The sequence below is a fragment of the Ochotona princeps genome, chromosome 9 (genome assembly GCF_030435755.1).
Source record: "Ochotona princeps isolate mOchPri1 chromosome 9, mOchPri1.hap1, whole genome shotgun sequence".
NCBI classification, from domain to species: Eukaryota; Metazoa; Chordata; class Mammalia; order Lagomorpha; family Ochotonidae; genus Ochotona; species Ochotona princeps.
The window spans coordinates 14,810,644-14,830,725 of NC_080840.1; the positions used below are offsets into that span (position 1 = coordinate 14,810,644).

Below are 20,082 nucleotides of genomic sequence, written 5' to 3' on the forward strand. Positions count from 1 at the left end.
CTAAGAAGTTTTGCATAGGAGATATGTAGTGACATACTTAATATGTCACTGGCATATTGGATACATGTTCATGACCACTGTTAATCTATATGGATAGTTTTCAGTTAAAAATGGATTAATTGTAAAAGATTTTATGTTTATAATCTTATATAAAAATCAGTTAATCAATTAAAAAGTTAAAAAAAATCATCTGTGCCAACATCACTGTGTCCCCAACACCTATTTTAACCCCACAATAGGAATCAAGGAAAGCAACCTTCCCCCTGGGTCTTAGGGGGCATACGTGGGATTACCTGTCTAGGCCTGTCCAGGCTCTGCTGGCATACCATCGGAGTCTGAGTCGGCCAGCTCCGTTGCTCCTGCTGCGGTGTGACTCCAACTATCCAACCTGTCTGAGACGGTGTCCTCTTCCCCCACTGTCACCTCCACATAGTCCATCACGCCTGACTCTTCGTTCTCCCTGCTGCCGTGGCTATCCCGGCGGCTGCCCTCGGACCTTGCCAGGGCGGCCTCAGAGGGCTTGGCTGGTAAACAATCTTTCGCTGGCTCACTGCCCACTTTCACCCTTGGTAGCAACTTCTCCAGGTCCTCTTCACAGAGCTTTTTGGGGTCCTTGTAATACTGCTGCCCCGTCTCGCTCCTGTTCTTTGGGCTCTCGGCTCTGGGTTTTACTGCTTTCCTTGCCACAGTATCATAGCCGTGATCGTCCACCACGTGCTGTGGCTGGTACTGCTCCAACCACTCCAAGGTTCCAGTTTTTAACAAGCATCTGTTCTCCTTGAACCAACGCACAATCTCAGTTCGGACCAGGCCAGTCTTGGCTGCTAGCTGGTCGTACTCCTGGGGAGTAGGCCACTGGGTTCTTGCAAAGGTACTCCTCAGGAGATGAACCTGCTCTTGACTTTGTGTCATGGCTGGTGAAGTGCTGGGCAGAGAGCTGGCTAACTGGGCTCCGGTGAGCTGCTCAAGCCTAGACAGAGCACCATTGGGAGCCGCCACATCCGGACCTTTGGCGCCAGACCCCATGGAATCCAAGACAGCTTGTTCCATGCTGTCCCGCAGCTTCCGCCTCTCAGAGAACCAGGAGTCAATCTCTCTCCTGCTCAGCTTGGTCTCCACCCTGAGCCGATCCAGTTCTGCTTGCGGAGGAAATGAGCTTTTCAAAAAGCTGTCTTCCAGGATCTTAACCTGACCCTGTGTTTTCTCTTTGAACTTCTGAGGGGCAAAGTCTGGGTAGGCATGGTACGTGCGACCATGGCGGGAGGCTGTGAGGGCCAGCTGGTCTTTGGCAAGGGATTCGCTGGTGATGTGGACGATGCCTCTCTGGCACCGATAGCGGTGGTCACTGAACCACTTCTTGATCTCGCTTCTGGCCAGGCCGGTGACTTCGATGAGCCGGTAGACTTCAGCATCATCAGGAAACTGGCTCTGGAGAAAGCTGGCCTTCAGATGTGCGATCTGCTCCTTCGTCTTCTTGCGGTCACTGGCTGGGGTGAGCGGGCAGGTGGCAACCTTGGGTGGGGGCTCTGGCACCTGGGTGATGTGTGGACGCTTGGGCTCGGGGGCGGCCTGGGGAGTCACCAAAGGTCTCTTCTGGCCGTGGTTGGTCACTCCGGCCACGGCCAATGTGATGGGCGCGCAAGATACAGTTGTGGAGCCGCTGGTCACCTGAGTGAGCACCAGGCTGGTCTGGCCAAGGATCTGACATGGGAGAGCAGTCTGTAGGATGGGCTGTGACATTTTGGTTGGGGCCAGCTGGGCAGGTAGCACAGTGATTGTTGGGGGAACTGATTGGATGGTGCCATTAAACATCTTCTTCCGGGCCTCCTCCACCTCCTCTGGGGACCAGCTGATGCCGTGTTTCAAGCGTTGGGTGGCAAACCAGATTCTGATATGTTCTTCTGGGTGCTTGGAGGCAGCTGTGAGCCAGGACAACTCTGCCTGGGTTGGGTAGGGGAACTTGTTGAAGGAGTTGATCATGGTTGCGTTTGTGTCCAGGGCCGAGTTGTATTTGGTAGTATTCAGTGGGACAGGGACCTTGGGAACAAGGTTAATATTTGGTGGCAGCTGTACAGAAGGCATGACGTGTCCTAACGTGTCTTGGAGGAGCTCCACACCTCCAAGTCGTGAGAGGATCTCGGCGGTGTCTGTTACCAGGCGGGCAGTCCCTTCCACCTGGCACTCAGGGGTAGCTTCCTCGGGTTTCTTGGGTACCTTCTTGGTCTCTGCTTTTGGCTTCCCTGGCTTCATGATTGGGGTTTTACTCACTGGGATCCCAGGGTCGATGTCACCACCTCTGGGGCCACTGGCGGTGATGGCCACCACGTGGTTGGTGGTTTCAATGGACTGCTCCAACACAGTTTGGTTATTGCGCTTGATCAACTTGAGCTTGAAGTTGGTCTCCCCAGGGTGGAACTTGGCGTTGTGGTCTGACAAGGAGTCGTACTTTTTGGTGGTGAAGTTACATTCGGCACACACGTAGAGGGGGTTGAGAATCACATTGGGGTGCTGCATGTCCACATGCTCTGTGAATTCGTTCAGGTTCTGCGTGGAGTAGGGGCAGTATTTGCACTCATAACCACCTTGGAGCTTTTTGGACTGGTTTTCCCCTGTAGGTTTCACCTCGATCACTTCATTTTCTTTGGAAGAGTTGTCAGGTTCGGCTCCCCAGCTGTCCTTGGCTGCGTTAGGCTGTGGCGTGCCGATGCCTTTTTCTTTGGCCCCGTCTGCTTCTTCGGGCACCTCCTGTTGTACCACTTGTGATGTCCTAACCATGCACGGAGTTGTTGATTTTCGTTTGCTCGCCATGCTGCCCACTGGTGTGCAATGGCTTTGCTTTAGAGAGGGCACTGAGACTCTTGGAACAAACTGGATAAAAGACTTTGGGCTTTATCCCCCCCGCCAATGGCTTTGGCTTCCCTTGACTGCTGAAGCCTCCTCTGAGTTTTCAGAACGATTTCAGCACAGAAACTTTTCACTGCACCAATCACTAGACACATCAGGGAGCATCGTGATCTGTGGGACAAGAACAAAGATGGGGGTCAGTGCCTCTGCACAATGTGGAAGACCACACAGGTCTGTCTCAGTTGCCCCTATGACCCTTCTCAACTGGCACCCAAATCAAACACTTGTGTACCTAAGCACAGAGGCTGTGAGAGTGGGGTGTTTACACAAGGTTACATTCTTCTCTTCCTGTCTCTGAGAACCAAAGCAGAGACAGGCCTACAGCAAAACAAACACAGACGGCGGTCACCACTCTACCGTTAGAGACAGAGGGACACAGAAGAATAAACAGGCACCAAGATCTTCTGAAAATGGGAAGGGTGGCTGATGAAATGCTTCTGAATGTGCAGGAGGTTTTTCTTTATGGTACCTTTGAGGGAAGCTGCTCACCTAGGGTGTAGGCAGGATTTATAAGGACGTTAGAAAAAGGATATGAGGGTCTGGTGTAATGACTCAATGGCTAAATCCTCACCTTGCCAGCACTGGGATCTCCATGGCACTGGCTTTGTTCCTAGATGCTGCACTTCCCAACCAGCTCCCTGCTTGTGGCCTGGGAAAGCAGTAGAGGATGGTCCAAAGCCTTGGGACCCTGCACTTGTGTGGAGACCTGGAGGAGGCTCCTGGCTTCAGATCAGTTCATCTCCTGTCATTGTGGCCATTGCAGCCATTGTGGTCATTTGGGGAGTGAACCAGAGAATACAAGATTTTTCTCTCTGTAAATCCCATCTGCTGTTTCAATACAAATAAATAATAAACATATAAAAAGGGATATCAAAAAGTTGTTTCTTGCCATAAAGGTAAAATAATCCCTTTAACCAATGTAGAAAAACACTAAAAGGCGGGGGGAATTCATCACTACAAATATTTCACTTCCCTTGAATTTTTAGAGATATGGAGCAGATTGCTGATTTAAAACATGGCTGTGGGGCAGGCATTGTGGCAGAACAGGTTACCCTGCCACTTTGACTCTTCCATCTACTGGTTCATTCTCCAAATGCCTGCAACAGTCAGGGCTGGCCAAAGCCTGGGCCATCAAACACCATTTCCAGGATTCATTAGTAGCAAGTTGGATTGGAAGAAAGGAGCTGGGACTCGAACTGGTGCTCCAATATGAGAGTGGGGGGTCCCGAGTGGAGCCTGACCTGCTATGCCACAACCCCTACCCCTTTTGCTCTTCCCCCACCCAAAGGACTAATTTATATTGATTGATGGAGAATTAAACTGTAAGACACATTCCTAACCACTTTTGTTGAGGGCTGCAAATGATCTCAATAACACAAAATGGTGTCCTTTTCTCACTATTTTATGAGAAACTTCCTTTATTCTATACCAAACTAAAAACATTTAATAAGTTTAATTTGAAAGCCAAGATGAGAGAGACAGAATGAAAAAGAGGGAGGGAGGGAGAAGGAAGAGAGGTGGAGAGAGTAGAGTGGGGGACAGTGTAGGGGAGGGAGAGAACTTCCTCCTGGTTCACTTTTCATTGCCTGAAACAACCGTGGCTTGGACTGGGCCAAAGCCAGGAACTCAATCCAGGTCTTCCAGTGGGGTGGAAGAGGTTTAATCATTTGAGCATCGCCACCTGCACCCAAGTTCTGCATTAGCAGGAAGCTGGCATCTAGAGCAGCAGCTGGGGCTTGAATGCAGGCACTGTGGTAGAGGAACTAGCATCTCAACTGCTAGGTTAAATACCTATTCACACACACTGAATTTCTGTATCTACTGGGGTCATTTCTGGGTTAACGAATCTGTGCATCTGATTTTGCTATTGGACCCTGCACGTACATCTTGCTTTTAAAAATATTTTGTATTCTTGAGTATATTTTAATATAAGATAGAGTTGCCCCCAATTATTCCTTTTTTTAAAAAACTGTTCTTGGTGATTTTGATCATCTGTTCTCAGAAATCAGAATCCACAATAGGCTAAAATCCTATTAGAATTTTGATTGAGTTATCATAAACAATAGTGCTTTGGGAGCGCAGAACATTTGCTGATTAGGAGGTGGCGGTGCGTGAATAGGACTCAGTCTAGGGGGTGAGTGGGCTAGGCCACGTGGGTGTCTCAGTGGGCAGCAGGTGTGCAGGAGAGCGCAGCTAGTGGCTAGAAGAGGAGTTCAGTGAGCACCTGACACCTGGAAGGATGGCCTACTTGCTGAGGCAGCTCCTTGCTGAGGGGCCAGTCGGGGCAAGGTTCAGGAGACAGGCTTACTCTTTGGCAAACCCCGAATCCCGCTGTGTTATGAGACACACGGGTGTTTTCAGCCAGGCAGTTCCATCAGCTGATAAAGTGGGATAGGCTCCTCAGGGCCAGCTTTGGGGACACAGGCCCCTGTGTCCTTTGTGGACATGGCCAGCTGCCTTTTCCCATGGATGTCAGGCTCCTGATGGCATCTTTCACACATGGTCTGTCCTGCTTTAGGGTTCCTCCATGTCACCGGCTCCACAAGGGCATGGCCTGGTTCAGCCCATGCTGGCTGGTCCATGGGCTCAGTCGTCAGAATGCGTCTCGGGCTGGGCCCCCTGTCATCACTACCCTGGTCATCTCCAGCCCAGATTTTCCTGGGGGAGGTTTTACAATACAAAGCAGCTGCCATCATCCCAGCAGTGTGTGGAACAGTTCTCTTACCGCCCATATCATCTGAGTGTGCTCCATCCTTTAGGACTGCCTGCAGGCCCTGGCAGATTCTGGCCTGAGCTTCCCTCTGTCCTCACTCGCCACACGCCAGCTGCTCAGAGAAGCATCACTCCCTTCCCAGACCCCTGCCAGAACATTCCATCCCAGAGCTCCCTGGTAGCCGCCCACGGGGAGGCCCCTCCCCAGTTCCTCGCCCTGCTTTGCTCTCTTCAGCACATTTTTCAACAGTCAACAGTGTGTTTCTATAGCCTGTGGGTAGAGGAGAACAAGGGGCCACCTTGCTGTCTCTCTTAGATTTGTGTGGCCTGATTCCATGGCCACCAGCCACACATGGTTCTTTGGGTTTAAATGAATGACAGCGAAAGAAACGAATACAGTTCCATAGTGGCCTTTCTACAGCTCTGGAGGGGTGTCTTAGGCGAGGTGTGCGAATCTAGCACAGGCACTCCCAAGCACAGTCTTTCCAATGCAGCTTCCCAGAGCCTAGAGCAGCACCCCACCCACGGCATGTGCAGTCTGCTTCCCACAATTATTGTTTCAACATTAGATCAACTGCAGGGAGGTGAGGGGCGCTGCAGCTCAGACGAACAAGGAGGTCTGGAGAGATCTCCTGTGAACAGATGCTTGGGAGTGCGTGTGCATGTGCACTGGGGGTTTGGGAGAGGACTCAAAATATTCATGAGTGATGTGGGAGCTGTGCCATAGTGGGTTAAGCTGCCACCCTAAGGTGGCATCCCATCTGGGTGCTGGTTCAAAACCTGGATGCTCCACTTTTGATCCAGCTCCCTACTAATGCACCTGGGAAAGCAGCAGCAGATGGCCCAAGTACTTGGAACTCTGCACCCATGTGGGAGAACCGGAAGAAGTTCCTGGTTCCTGGCTTTAGTTTGGTGTAACACTGGCCATTGTGGCCATTTCAGGATTGAACAGCGGATGGAAGCTCTCTCTCTTGCTCTTGCTCTCTCTCTCTGTTTCTCCTCCTGTCTCTGTAGTTCAAATAAATAGAATATGCCTTAAAAAAAAACCCTGTGGAAATGGAAATAAAGCAAGTTTAGGTAAGTATTTGACCTAGAAAAATGGCTCTTGAAATACCAATATTCCTCAGCTGGGTTTGAGTACTGGCTCCAGTCTTGATCTCAACTTTGTGCTAATGCACACCATAGGAGGCAGCAGGTGATGGGCGGCCATGTGGCTACCTGGGTGGAGTTCTCTACGTCTGGGTTTGGCGTGGTAGTTGTGGCTGTTGCAGCCACAACTAAATCAGTGGATAGGTGATCTCTGTATGTCTGCAACATTTTCAAAAGTTGATTTTTGACAAATAGAGTAAAAAAATTTTTGTATATACTAGGGTATTCAGAAAGTCAGTGGTATATATACATTATAAATAAAAATCCCTGTATCTATTTCAATAATTAAAAAAACCCCTCATATTTTAATTTTGTTTTCCGAGAGTGTTTAGAAGTAGCCTTGTGTGAGCGAGTAGGGGACTTTTCCATAAGAGGAAGATACCACGGCCACTTCTCACTGGGGCCAAGGAGCTCAGAGGATTTGAGTCACAATTTTCAAGCAGAGCCAAGTGAGATTTTTCTCCTGCAGAACAAAGGCACCAGGCGGGAGTGGGTGCAGGAGAGGAAAAAGATCTTTCTTGAAGAAACTGCCTGTAGCTAGAGTGATTCCAATCTGTTGACAAGTGAGCCCAAGAAATGAGGCAAACGAAATCGCCTGAATGCTTCTGAGTTCCCAAGCCTGTGCTTCAAAATAAACAGTGTCTTCTCAAACTCCTCCAGTAACCAGGAATCCACAGCAGAGCGCTGTGTGTCCGAGAGGAAGGAAAAGATGGCAAGGAAGAAAATGTAGGAGTGCTTAGGATAGACAGGGGCTTTGAAAAGTTCAGGGTGCCTTTGGTGGAGGTACACTGCCTTAGGAAGCCTCACACTGGGTCAGGGGTCTCCGTGTGTCTGCAGAGCTGTAGCAGGCTGGCCCCTGCATTTTGGAGGGTCTATGAGCCTTCATCAAGGTTAGGACCAGCACCATCAGGCCTGGATCTCCCCGGCACGGAGGCTAATAATATTTTGTGCGAAGTTTGGGTTAAAGCTGGCAAAAAGGAATAAACCTTGAATGAATGAATGAATAAAAGGCACGTGAAGAATTGCTTTGGACACAGTCCCTTCCACTGAGAGTGGCAAGTATGCTAGTAGGACCAGGGGTCTCCTGGGCCAGCTTCCATAGTGAGTCTGAACTAGGCACAGAAACATTGATGCTAACCTGGAAAAAATCCATTTAAAGGGGGCAGTGCCTTATCCCTGCCTATAGTGGGTAGGGGTGTTTACGCAAGTCAGAGTTAAGCACCCACAAGATTGTGGTACTCTGAGGGAGCGGAGAGACAAGAAGCACGCCTCATTGGCATCTCCTCTCCTCGTAGCCCCTTGCCATCTGTGAGGCCTGCCCCTCGCAGGATAACCCAGAGCACCACACACCGAGTCCTTGGCGAAGAAGCCACACCATCAGGGCCACTCTTGCTTCCTCTGTGTGTTTTCATATTAGCTCAATTTTCCTTTCATGTACTGCAGCATTTGTCATGCACCTCAAAGGACCCCTAAGCATGCAATAAGAAATGGCAGAACCTTGGAGTAAACAATATGTAAGGGCCCACCCCAAAGACCTCATCCAGTCTGAGTGATCTCATTGAAGATCTTGGGAGCAGTGTGTGTGTGAGTGTGAGTGTGTGTGTGTGTGAGTATGTGTGTATGTGTGTGAGTGAAGGCTTTAACATATGAATTTTTGGGGTCACAATTCAGTCTATAACAGCTGGGAAGGGCACCCCACACCATCCGAATGCCCTTTCATGGCATGAGAAATTACTTCACATAACCAACACATGCGAGATGTGGTTCTAGGTATTGAGGACATAGCAGGCAGACAGAAATGGCTGCTTTTGGGCATGTCACCATGGAGAAGAATCAGGCAGCAAGAGGAGAGGGGTTACCTGCGGGGTTAAGTGGGCTGCTCAGGGACTCGCCTCATGAGCACGTGACAGGGGGACATGCAAATGTTGCAAAAACAAGGAGACAGAATTTGCACGACTAAATTCTGTGGGACAGGTTGGGAGAAGATAAAGACTAAGGGGCAGAGGTCGCTTTTCCCTTCTTGGAAAAACAGCCACTGTTCATGGAAACTGTCTATATGTTCCTGAGGAGTCTTTACATCACTTCGCAAAGCATTGTGTCATCGGCCTCCAACAGCAGCTGACATGGTCAAGGCCAGGAGGTGACAAGTGCCTTGCCTGAGGTCATATGCCTGGTTCACGGTCCAGCCAGGACCTGAGCAGTCTTTCCAAACCCTGTGTCCTTGGCCTGGCCACACACAGCCCACCCTGGCTAAGCAGGACTTCAAAGGTGGAGAGGGTCCTGCCTGGAGAGAAACGGGCGGCGCCAGTCAGGGCAAACCGACAGCCAGAGCAAGCGGGGCAGGGAGAAAATGCCCAAGGAAGGACAAGGAGCAAGGGGTGAGGGCAGGACTGGAGGTGGAGGAGGCCGAAGAAGCCAGGCCAGGACTAGGTTGGCAAGAGTATTGAATGCCCTGCTAAGGAGCTGGGATTTCCTTCCTGGGCACTGGAGGGACACGGTTTTCTAGATGGAGCTGCTGAAGCAGATGGGCTGTCTGTGGCTGGAAGGGAAGAACCCTCCGCCCAAGCAGCTGAGCAGTAATCAACAAATTTCCAGTTAAGCAGCCAAGGCCCAATCACCCTTCCCTACAGCTGTGAGCTTCTCCTTTCAGTTGTCAGGAGCCCACCATGTTCCATCTGGAACTTTCTGCCACTCAGTCTGGCCTCCCTTCCCCATGGATGAGTGGTCTGGATGATGGATAGGGAGTTGAAATGCAGCGACTGATTCTTCCACAAACATTTCTGCAGGGATGATGGCAGCTGACATCATAGGCTTCCGGGTACACACCACGCACCACATTTCATGTCTCTGAAACCTTCCCTGCAGACCTGGGCCTTGGACCCTCAGAGCCTCAGAGGTGGGACACAAACTGCAGGTGCAGATGAACCACCTGGTAAAATACAGTCTCCAGTTTTATCATCTGAGTAGGGTCTGAGTGCAAGCTCCAGCAAGCTCCTGGCTGGAAACCTGCTACAAGGTGGGCTGTGCACACAGCAGTGAGAGGCAGTACTCTCCGCTGTTACCCGAGTCAGGGTGATGGTCTTCCCTGACCTTTCCTGGCAAGCAGCTTGCAGCCCCTTCTCTCCCCGCTCCCCTAGGGAGGAGGGAAACTGGGTCAAATGGCCACATTGAGCACTAGCATCCTTTCCAGGGGGCTGTGGGTCTCCGGGACAGAGCACATGCTCCTCCAAGCCCAGGGAGTGCCCAACAGCTCACCTGGCAGGAATCACACCTTGGATTTTGAGGTGGACCGCTGTTTCTGAGCCTTTTGCTGGGGCCGTCAGGGGCAATGACAGGGCCTTCTGGGAGTTTTCAAAGGCAGCATCCTGTCAAGACATCAAAGCCCAAACACAGGCCTTTAGCTTGGTGAGGTCTTCCACAGAGCTGTTAACAGACTCCACGGCAGCTCATCAAGGGGGGATTTTCTTTGGGAGTGGGGGGTGGGGATGGCAAGGCTTGTTCTTTTGTGTTTTAAAATTGCAACAAGACACTGCAGCAGACTCCTCACCTCAGAGGAAGTGTGTTGGGGTTATGTTGTGGGGGTATGGAGAGAGACTGAAGGCTGGGAAGGCAGGGGCTCTGGGTTTGCACCCAGTTCGCTTCTCACTTACCTCGGCCATTGCTTCCTCCTTTCTTGCTAGTTAAATGGGGACTGCTCCTGAAAACTTGCTGATAACCCCAAGTTTTCTCTCCATCCCACCTTCAGTCTAAACTGGATTTTAGGGGGTGGCTCCCAAGCCATTGCAATTCACTGGGGTATTTTGTGTAAATACCAATTCTTGGACCCCAGCTCAGATTTATTAAAACCCAAACATCCAGGCCCAGGGCCTAGGAATCTGGGCTTCTTTTTGATAAATGATTCTTGTTTTTGCAAGGGAGTGAAAGTGAGAGAGCTACCGCCTTCTGGTCTGCACCCCAAATGCTTGCAATGTGACTGGGGCTAGGCTGAGGCTGAGGCTGGGAGCTGGGAACGTTCTGCTTGTTGCCCACCCCAGTGCTTGGGCCTCTACTGCTGCCTCCCAGCATCCACATTAGCACGAAGCAGGAGTCAGGAGCAGAGCTCACCCAAGGGACTCTGATAGGGCACATGCGTGTGGTAACCTGCTGAGCTCTAGGTCCGTCTGGCCATCTGAATGTGTAACCAGCTGCTGCAGGACTCTGAGAAGCTGCAGGTTCTGGTGGCCTTAGTGACAGAATGTCAGTCACCTCAGCCTCTTCTAGTTCAGAAGTGGCTGGGCTGAGGCTAACTCTGTCCCACGAAGATGGGGGAGTTTCCTGGTTGCAACGTGGGCCGCAGTGGAAACCAGATGCGGTTCAGGCTCCCCACACTGTTGTTGGAGTAGAGTATTGTATACTCCCTAGGGCACAGACAAACTCTGTGGAGGGTGATGTAGAGACAGAGAATGCATCGCACAAGCAATGACCTTGGGAGAGAGAAGACCCAGCTTGCGGGGGGCTCTACCACAGAGTCCGCAAAGACTTCACTACAGCAGCAGTGAGGTTCACAATCCAGTGAACTGAGCTTTCAGAAGCTACGTCTTGCTGTTTGTGTCTGGTTTTTGCATTGCTTAGTTGTCCACAGAACACTTTAAAAATGGTTTATTTATTTATTTGAAACGTAGAACTGTAGAGAAAGAGGGAGATACAGGGAGAAGAAGACAGAGAGTGAGAGAATAAGAGAGACAGAGAAGTGAGAGAGAGTGTCCATCTGCTAGCTTACTCCCCAGATATGTAGGTGACAGGGGCCCAAGTACTTGGGTCATCTTCTGCTTTCCCAGGTGCACTAGCAGGGAGTTGGATTGGAAGTGGAGCAGCCAGGACTTGAACGGGCATTGCAGGAGGTGACTCAACCCAATGTACCACAAGGCTGGCCCCCAATTCATACAGTGTTAACAGGTTTGTTCATCTAGTCCAACCCAAGCATGCTGTATACATGCTTGGTCTATTTCTCCTACAGCAGTCCTGATGCCCATCCTGTCCCCCCATTGGGATGTTCAACTGAGCAGTGGGTATGCCAGCTCATAGCTTCTGCTCCATTGCTGCTGAGTGGGCTGCGGCTGTTGATGTCAAACACTCCTACCTTGATGCTGCGTCTGCATTTCCTACCAATCCCCAGGCACCTGTCTCCTCTGGGAGAGCTCAAAAGAGGAAGATTTAGTTTGAATTGTGATGTCTGTTCCACCTTGCCACTCCAAGGGGCTCTCTATGGCAGGACGAAGATGCAGGGTCTCTCCTGACCAAGTAGCTGTGTGAGTTGCTGATGGACAAGATGACACTCGTGGCTTCCTCACTCAGCCCAGCCAGGTGGCACAGGGCTCTGAGAGGAAGCTGTGCTGCCAGTGAAGGGATAGCATGGTATCTTCAAGATGGGGTTGTCAGTACTCAGAGGGCAGAGGGAGCCAATGATGTGTGAGCAGGTGGATCCCCTTTGGGACCTCCATGAGCCTGTAATCCAAAGTGCATTCTGATACTTAGAAACAAGGAGTTCCAAGACTCGCACCCTTTTGGCCCTTTGATAGGCAGACTTGGCCCACACAGGGCTCTATTAATGTCCACTTAGTTGATGGAGGGGGCACAGGCTGATAGCAACATCCTTGGCATGAATCATAGCAGAGGAGGCAGGGAGGCCCACTTGAAAGCCCCCAAACTCCCTTGCAGCTCAGAAAACACCAAAAATGCAGCCCAGTCATGCACTGTGGCCAGCCTCAGTTCCTGTGGGTGTAAAATGGGGTTACTCATCCTGCAGAGTCTGGAGTCCCTGAGACTTTGATGAGTTAGCCAGCACCGGTGACAAAGTATATGCAGGTGATGCTCCGTGCTCTTCTCCTCACGGTCTACCCCACCCTCCCCTGTACAGCCCTGTTGGCTGCCGACCCTGGTAGGAGTGCTGAGCATTTGTACCACCTCATCTTGGTGAGTCGCACTGCCTGGAGAGCTTCTGCTCTTCTTTCATTCCTGCCTATTGAATATACTCTAGTAACGGCTGCATCATTTTTCATTTTCCCAGCTTTGCCTTTGTGACCACCAAAATCCCATGATCCAGGTCACAGGATGACAACTTTTTTCCACCATATTCACATACCTTTCTCCCCAGTCACTCAGCTCTCAGTCTGGTCTCCCTTCTCTGGGTTCCTTCCCCTTGGGGTTACAAACACTTCAAACTGTGATGTATCCCCAAAAGTAAACAAAATGAAGCAGACAGGAAAAGTGAGACCAAATCTCCCACAATGTGCCATTCCTCCACTACCTCCACACACTGTGAACAGTGGTCCTCGAGCAGAAGATACAGGCACAAACCTTCTGGGTCTGGTGTCACCCCTGTCCATGACCAATAGCCAGCTCCCTTGGTCTTCGAGGCCTTAGCTTTTCCACGTCTGAGGGTGAGGGTGGGCCCACATGAGGGGATTCCTGGGAGTGTCCAGTCTTTGGCTCTGGGCCTGTTTTGGAATGAGTTCTTGGGCTCCCGTTGTTAACATGATTTTACCGCTGAACTTTGCAGAGGACATTAGCATGGGCCACTGCTCATTGCACAGGTCATGCCGCACGTCTGCAGATTCTGTCCTGGTGGCTCCGTTGACTCTTTTCCACAGTATTGACTCCATGGAACAAACAACTGTCTCCCAGTTCCCTTCCTTGGTTTCTGTGGGCTGGGCTTGCAGTTCTCCTGGCCACTCCTTCTTGGCTTCCATTTCTAGTTTCATCCACCATGGGTGTATCTTCTGGCCTGCTATGGGAGGATTACTGCTTCCAAAACTCACCATCATTGTCGTGGTATCAGGAGGTGGGAATTTTAAGAGGGGGTTAGAGCGTAAGGGTTCCATGTCTCTGAATGGGTGCACACCATTCTCTCGTGAGGTCTTCTTTTTCCCAGGTGTTCTTATTCCCACACTGTCTTGTGCATGCAGCTTCCTCCCCACGTGATGCTCTCCATCCCATTGTGATGCAGCAAGGCCCTTGCCAGGGGTCCCTGCCACACTCTCACACTCCCCATCCCCTAGACCTGTTAGAAATCTCTCATCTGTTTAATGACTCAGTCTTGACTGTTCTGTCACAACTGCAGACACTGGACCAAGACAATAACCTTGGCCCTCTCCTCTCTCTTCTCCATCCTCCCTCATTCCATCCCAAAGTGCCTGATTCCTCCTTGAAGATAACACTTCCAAACCAACCTTCCCAGCCTGCCTGTCTCCCCAGCTGAGGACTGTAAGTAAGGAGACAGGATGGACCGCAGACATTTGTCGCTGGGACCAAGATGATTCATAAAATCCGAGAAACACATGAAAAAAAACCCATGAGTGCTCCCTTCCCACTCTTTTGGAAAACAACTCCTCACTTGTTCCTACTTAGGAGGTGTTTCTGACGGGGTGACTTGGCAGGGGCTAGCCTGGGTGGCCTTCAGAGCCTCTTTTAACATGCCTGTCCAGCAATCCATGACCAGCAGTGTGTGTGTGTGTTGGGGGGGTCAGGGGCAGTCTCTTGTGCACCTCCAATTGAACTCATCTAGAACCAAGCTTGCCACGTGTCTCCCAAATTGTATCTCTCTGAAGTGGTCCTGATTCCCAACTTTCCACTCTAATGTTTCTTTTTCCCCCCAAAGATATTATTTATTTTTATCAGAAAGTCAGATATACAGAGAGGAGGAGAGACAGAGAGGAAGATCTTCCATCTGCTGATTTACTCCCCAAGTGACTGCAATGGCTGGAGCTGAGCCGATCCGAAGCCAGGAGCCAGGAGATTCTTCCTGGCCTCCCACGTGAATGCAGGGTCCCAAGGCTTTGGGCCATCCTCGGCTGCTTTCCCAGGCCAAAACCAGGGAGCTGCATGGGAAGTGGGGCTGCCAGGATTAGAACCTGTGCTCATAAGGGATCCTGGCATGTGCAAGGTGAGGACTTTAGCTGCTAGGCTACTGCACTGGGTTGAATGGTTCTTATCACAGTCTACTGAGTCCCTCAGGTTGGAGATTGCAGATTCCTTCTCCCGTCTCTCCTCCTTCACCTCACAGTTCGTTAGGCAACAGGTGCTCCGACTTGGCTTCTGCAGATCTGATTCAGCACTGCTTTGCTCTCGGCTTCTTCAGTCCCTCTTGCCCTCTTCCCTCGACCAGAACTGCTCATCTAGCATCCCTGCCTGATCCTCCGGCAACAGAACCGCCACTTTTTCTAAAGAAAGTCTTTTTTTGGTCACTGTTGGCCCACGTGGAACCCTGAGCAGTGGGTGTGGGACTGCCTCCTGACCCGTCAGAATCTTGTGTCTTGCAGAGGTGGAGAGTGACTGAGGAATGACCTCTGGCAGCGTAAGAACAGAAGGACTAATGGGAATGCTCGCTGTGATTAGTGTTGGAACCACTGGAGCCGCCAACAGGATGAACTGTCAGCCCAGAAGGGCTGGTGGCTGCCTTGCTACTGCAAGGGGACCATTCCTGGGAGTTGACTCAAGACATGCAGAGGCCATTCCGGGAAAACCCAGATGCAGCTGTGGGGTCCAGTACACCTGCCTTAGGGACTTTTCCATGCTGTTGTGGGTTTATGTCAGTTTTCTGTTACCTGTCATGCAAAGTATTCTTTTTTTGGGGGCACCATTTCTTTGTAAAACATCAGTTCTCTGCTTCTGCTGTTACAACAGGTGCTGGGTGGCAAGCCATCTGCAACACCCTCCCCGGCTCACTTGCCACCTTGTCATGTTGCCTGTAGTTCTACACCACTCTTTTGCCTTCAGAAAGGCAGCAGTGACATTTCTACAGGGATAACCCTGTGTCTCGCCCATCAGGAACAGCGCTAGCCACTCCCAAACTCTGAAGCTTTATTTTTAGCAAGAGGTTTCTTGCCGCCATGTACCTCATGGCAGATGCCAGTGCTGAATGTCATGTTTCTAAACCTGAGTCCGATCACAATATCCTTGCTTTTGGAGCATTGGGAACGAGTAGTGAAGGGGTGCTCAACTCTGCTAACCTTGACCTTCTTACACCACTCCTCAAACAACCTAGTACCTTTTCTTCTTTTCATTTTAAGGTTTATTTATTTGTGTGAAAGTCAGAGTTAGCAAGTGAGCGAGTGAGCGAGAGAGAGAGAGAGAAATCTTCCATCTGCTAATTTACTCCCCAGATAGCTACAACAGTCAGTGCAATGTCAGGCAGAAGCTGGACTGAAGTTGGGAGCCAGGGGCTTCGTCCAGGTTTCCCATAGGGCTTGATCTATCTTCTGCTACTTTTCTCAGGATAATAGCAAGGGAACTGGATCAGAAGCGGAGCAGCCTGGACATGAACTAGTGCCCATATGGAACGCTGGTGTTGCAGGAGGCTTTACCCTCTAAACCACAATGCCAGGCATCTTAAAGGAGATGGAAATCAGGGCAGCTTGGGTCCTAGAACCAGAAAGATAACTGGAGAAAAGAACACAGTTCATTCACCTTTCATTTTTGAGTGCCTGCTGTGTGTCAGCCACTGTTTTGCATATTTAGGGAGGAAGATGTAAGATTCCTGCTCTGTGGACAGTCCAGGAAAGGTGGCCGGGAAGTGAGAACAAATCACTCACAGGTAATGGGAAGTGCTGCGTGAAGGTTGCTAAACTCTGATCCAGGGCTGGGTGCAGCAGAGATGCTGCTCGGAAGGCCTCAGCCTCCATTGGTGTTCCTGGGTTCAAGACTCCGCTTGGATTCTGATATGACTTCATGTGAAACGGCACCCTGGGAAGCAGCAGGTGGTAGTCTGAAAAGTTGGGTCTCTGCCACCTTCCTGGGAGACTCAGATGGAGCTCCAGGTTCCTGGCTTTATTTTATCCCAGACCTGCTGGTTACTGACATGTTAGGGAGTGAACCAACAGATGGAAGATCTTTGTCTCTCAAATGCACGAAAAAAAATCCAACTGGCATGACGGTGAAGAAGAGCTTGCTCCATGAAAAAACTGGGGCGAGCCCCTGGAGGAGAGGATGGCTAAGGTGAGAGCCACATGTCAGCTCTGGTGTGCATGTGGGTCGCAGTGAGAGGAGAGGAGATGCATTGGTTATGTGCCACCTGCCACATCCATGGTCAAATCATTTTTAAACTCTTCAGTCTGATTCTCCCCACAGGACTTTATGAAAGGTCTTAAGCTTCACTGAGAAGTACTATTTTTCAGTTACCAGTATGAACAGAAAAAAACCCCTCTTTGATGGATTTATAGTGGAAACAACTTTCTTTTCCTTAGTATAATAATCTAGGAAGTGATGAACTTGAGATGAGTTGAGAGCTCTGAACAGTATCCCCCTTCTAAAAAAAACAGGGGCGGGGAGAGTCATTTGTGGGTCCAGATCAAAGACTAGAAGAAAGATTTTTAAATAATTTTAATGAAGGGGGTTAAAAAAACCCTTCAGCATGCAGCATTTCAAAGTGGCCAAAGGGAAGCTGGTCTTGATATCCAGTAGGCTGGCACCCCAGTGCTGAGCTCTGGTGTGGAGGAAGCTCCCCTGGAGGGGGCATCTCAGAGGTGGCCCACACTGTCTGTTGGTCAAGGTCACCATCACAAGATATGAGAAAGGACAGATGTGTCAGTGTAATGAGAGGACCGGGCTCCTGTGCTTGCTTCCTGCAAGGCAGGGGAAGTGCCCCTAGAGGCAGCTCTCCTGGCGACAAGGGACCTGCCGGGCTGTACATGTCTCAAGGTCAGGGTGGCTCAGCGAGATTTGAACTGGCCTGATCCTGGAGAAGCCAGTTAAGTAGAGTGGGTTAGTCCACAGGATCTGGTTTCAGAGCAGATCCAGGCTGGATTTCTAGGGTTTGAGATCTGGGTGAGCTACTTTCCTTCTCCCGGGTCAGGCTTTTTTATCTATAAACCCAGGACCAATGACTCCCTGGGGATTTTGCAGGATCACGCTTGTAAAGACTTCGTCACTACACCAGAAACCTCCGCATGTTAGCAGTGTTGACAATGAAATGAGGGCCCCTCCACTAGGATGGATGGCAGGTAGAAACAAAAACGAGCTGAATTTGAGCTTGAGGTTGTTTATGATTCTATATGCAAATCCAAGAAAATCAGGTAATTGTGTATGCCTGAGTGTTAGATCACAATCTATCATGCTGTGATATTATTGCTCCCCCCTTTTTACTGAGGAATAATCTCATAAAAAGCAATAAAATTAAAGATGAAGAGGCATTTTGAAGCCAAGTGGCTTCATTATTTTTGCAGTTAATTCCCAATGCTACTTCTTCTCCAACACAAAATATTCTTTCTCTGTACAGAACAAATCCTAACAGCCATCACTACATTTTTTTCTTCCCCACCTCTCTCTCTTTTTTCTCTCTCTCTGTCTCTCTCTCTCTCTCTCTCACACACACACACACAGAAAGAGAGAGAGAGAGAGAGAGAGAGAGAACCAGGGCGGGAAGAGTGATATGTTTGTGAAAGTAGGAGAAAATAAAATGTAGTTGAGACGGAAAAAAAAAAGAGATGTGTCACATATGTAAATAAATGAGGCACTATCAACTGTTTAAGATGGGTCTAGTCTGATTTACAACCCATCACACTCTGCTATCAAAACATTTAGAGGCTGTGAGACCACAGGGATTTATTATATTGACAATTCCTAGTGTAACCTTTTCATTTTCCTCTGACTGGGTGATTTGTTCACACTGTTTTTCTGAGGCCGAGTGAGGAGTGAGATTTCTCTGCTCCCCAAGCACAGATCTGGGTGAGACGGGGTGGGGTGGGGTGGGGGGTGGTGATGATGTTAGTGGTTGCTCAAATTCTTTCTGTCAGATCTCTTTCTCCCTTCTCCCCCGCCCAGTCCCCTCCTCCAGCCTGTCAGCCCATCCTCTGCATTGCCAAACTCAGAGCTTTCTCTTGAACCCCTTTCATCTCCACCTCGAAGAGACTTCCCTTCATCTCAAAGCCTTGGATAAAGGCTGAAGGCTTACTCTTATTCTCTGGTAGAATGTCCTCTACAAAGACATTCATCTGAGCCAGTCAAATCCCAGACAAAACACACACAGATCTAAACCGCATCCCCAGGCCAGGTTTCTACATCTCTTTGCGTGGGGACTCAGGGAGGTAGGCTGAAAAATGGCTCCCAAACACAGTCTAAGGCCAGAAAAGGCGCCCGTGCTCACTTAGATCCAGCCTGGTCTGAGAGCTCGGAAATTCTAGTTGGACTTGCTGGCACCATGAGGCCTCGGCAGATGGACCAAGCCCTGGGACTTGCAGGTGTCCCAGCCATCCCTGCTTCCTTCCCAGTGTAGTATGGTGCTAAGCAACCCATTTGGGATGCAGTAGAAAGTGGAAGAGAAGGTCTCTTTAAGGACTACTTCCAAAATTTTCACCTTGTGTTTCCAGTGTGGAAGGCTCTAGAAGGATTTGATTGTCTATTTGGTGGAATGCAACAAAGAGCTTATAGGAGCTTGAATTCTTTCACAGTTCCTTTCATGGAATCTAGTTATTTATTTGGTAGAGTGACAGAGAGAGATAGGGAGAAAGAATTTCCTTCTTGTTCACTCTATAAATGGTCACAACTGTTAGGGCTGAGCCAGGCTGAAGCCAGGAGCTGGGGGCTCCATTTGGGTCTGCCACCTGGGTGGCAGGGAATCAACTCTTTCGGCCATCCTCTGCTGCTTTCCCACCTGCTGCATGAAGCTGGATTGAAGCTGGAGCAACTGGGACTCAATTCACCGGTTATATACGGGATGTGGGCGTCCTAAGCTGTGGATCAATGCTGTGCCCCAGTGCTAGCCACCCTTTGCTCTTGTGCTTTTCAAAGCAAGTTCATAAACTGGCAGCTTGTGGCAGAAAACCAGTGGCTGTGTGTTCCATCTGGCTTCCCCAAGGCTTCTGCATGCCACAATGCTGAGAGTAGCAAGTGACTACAGGTGCTGACTGTGCACCTGTAGTGTGCATGGTGTGTAGTGTGCCCTCCTGCAGCTGCCTCGAGGGCATGGGGAAATACTAGCACTTGATTCCTCTGTCTCAGCACCAGTATGATGCATGCACCCTGCTGTCATCCTCTGGTTTGTACAGGTTACAGGGAAGACTGCTGCCTCCCTGGGGTAACTGCAGCCCTGAGGCAGGGACTGGGGCCAGAGCCTTTCTGGGCCCTGGCGTTTTCCCTCTCAGTGGCACAGGATATGAGGGTTAGTCCATTGCAAACAACAGTGTAGCTTCCTGCACTGCTAGGTTTATACTGATCTTTCTTTACTTCTTGAGAAAGCCGATGAGTCATGGGCATGTAAGGATAAGAAACTAAATAATACTGAGCGTGCTTTCTTAGACACAAGAGAGACGCAAAGGAAAGAGGTGGCATCTGGGGTTGACCTCT

At 50.1% G+C, this 20,082-nt stretch overlaps 1 protein-coding gene across 3 annotated transcripts in view; it reads right to left on the bottom strand.

Moving 5' to 3' along the window:
* The window catches only part of ZHX2 (zinc fingers and homeoboxes 2), a 135,245-nt gene that overhangs the window by 12,799 nt on the left and 102,364 nt on the right, over nucleotides 1–20,082 (bottom strand). For 2 of the 3 annotated variants that reach the window (XM_058668511.1, XM_058668512.1), the window contains one exon: nucleotides 294–3,015. In XM_058668511.1, the coding sequence (XP_058524494.1) occupies nucleotides 298–2,808 (2,511 nt within the window). In that variant the 5' untranslated portion in view covers nucleotides 2,809–3,015 and the 3' untranslated portion in view covers nucleotides 294–297. Of the gene's footprint in view, nucleotides 1–292; nucleotides 3,016–20,082 lie in introns of those variants that run through there. The other variant, XM_004580706.2, reaches the window with a different exon arrangement.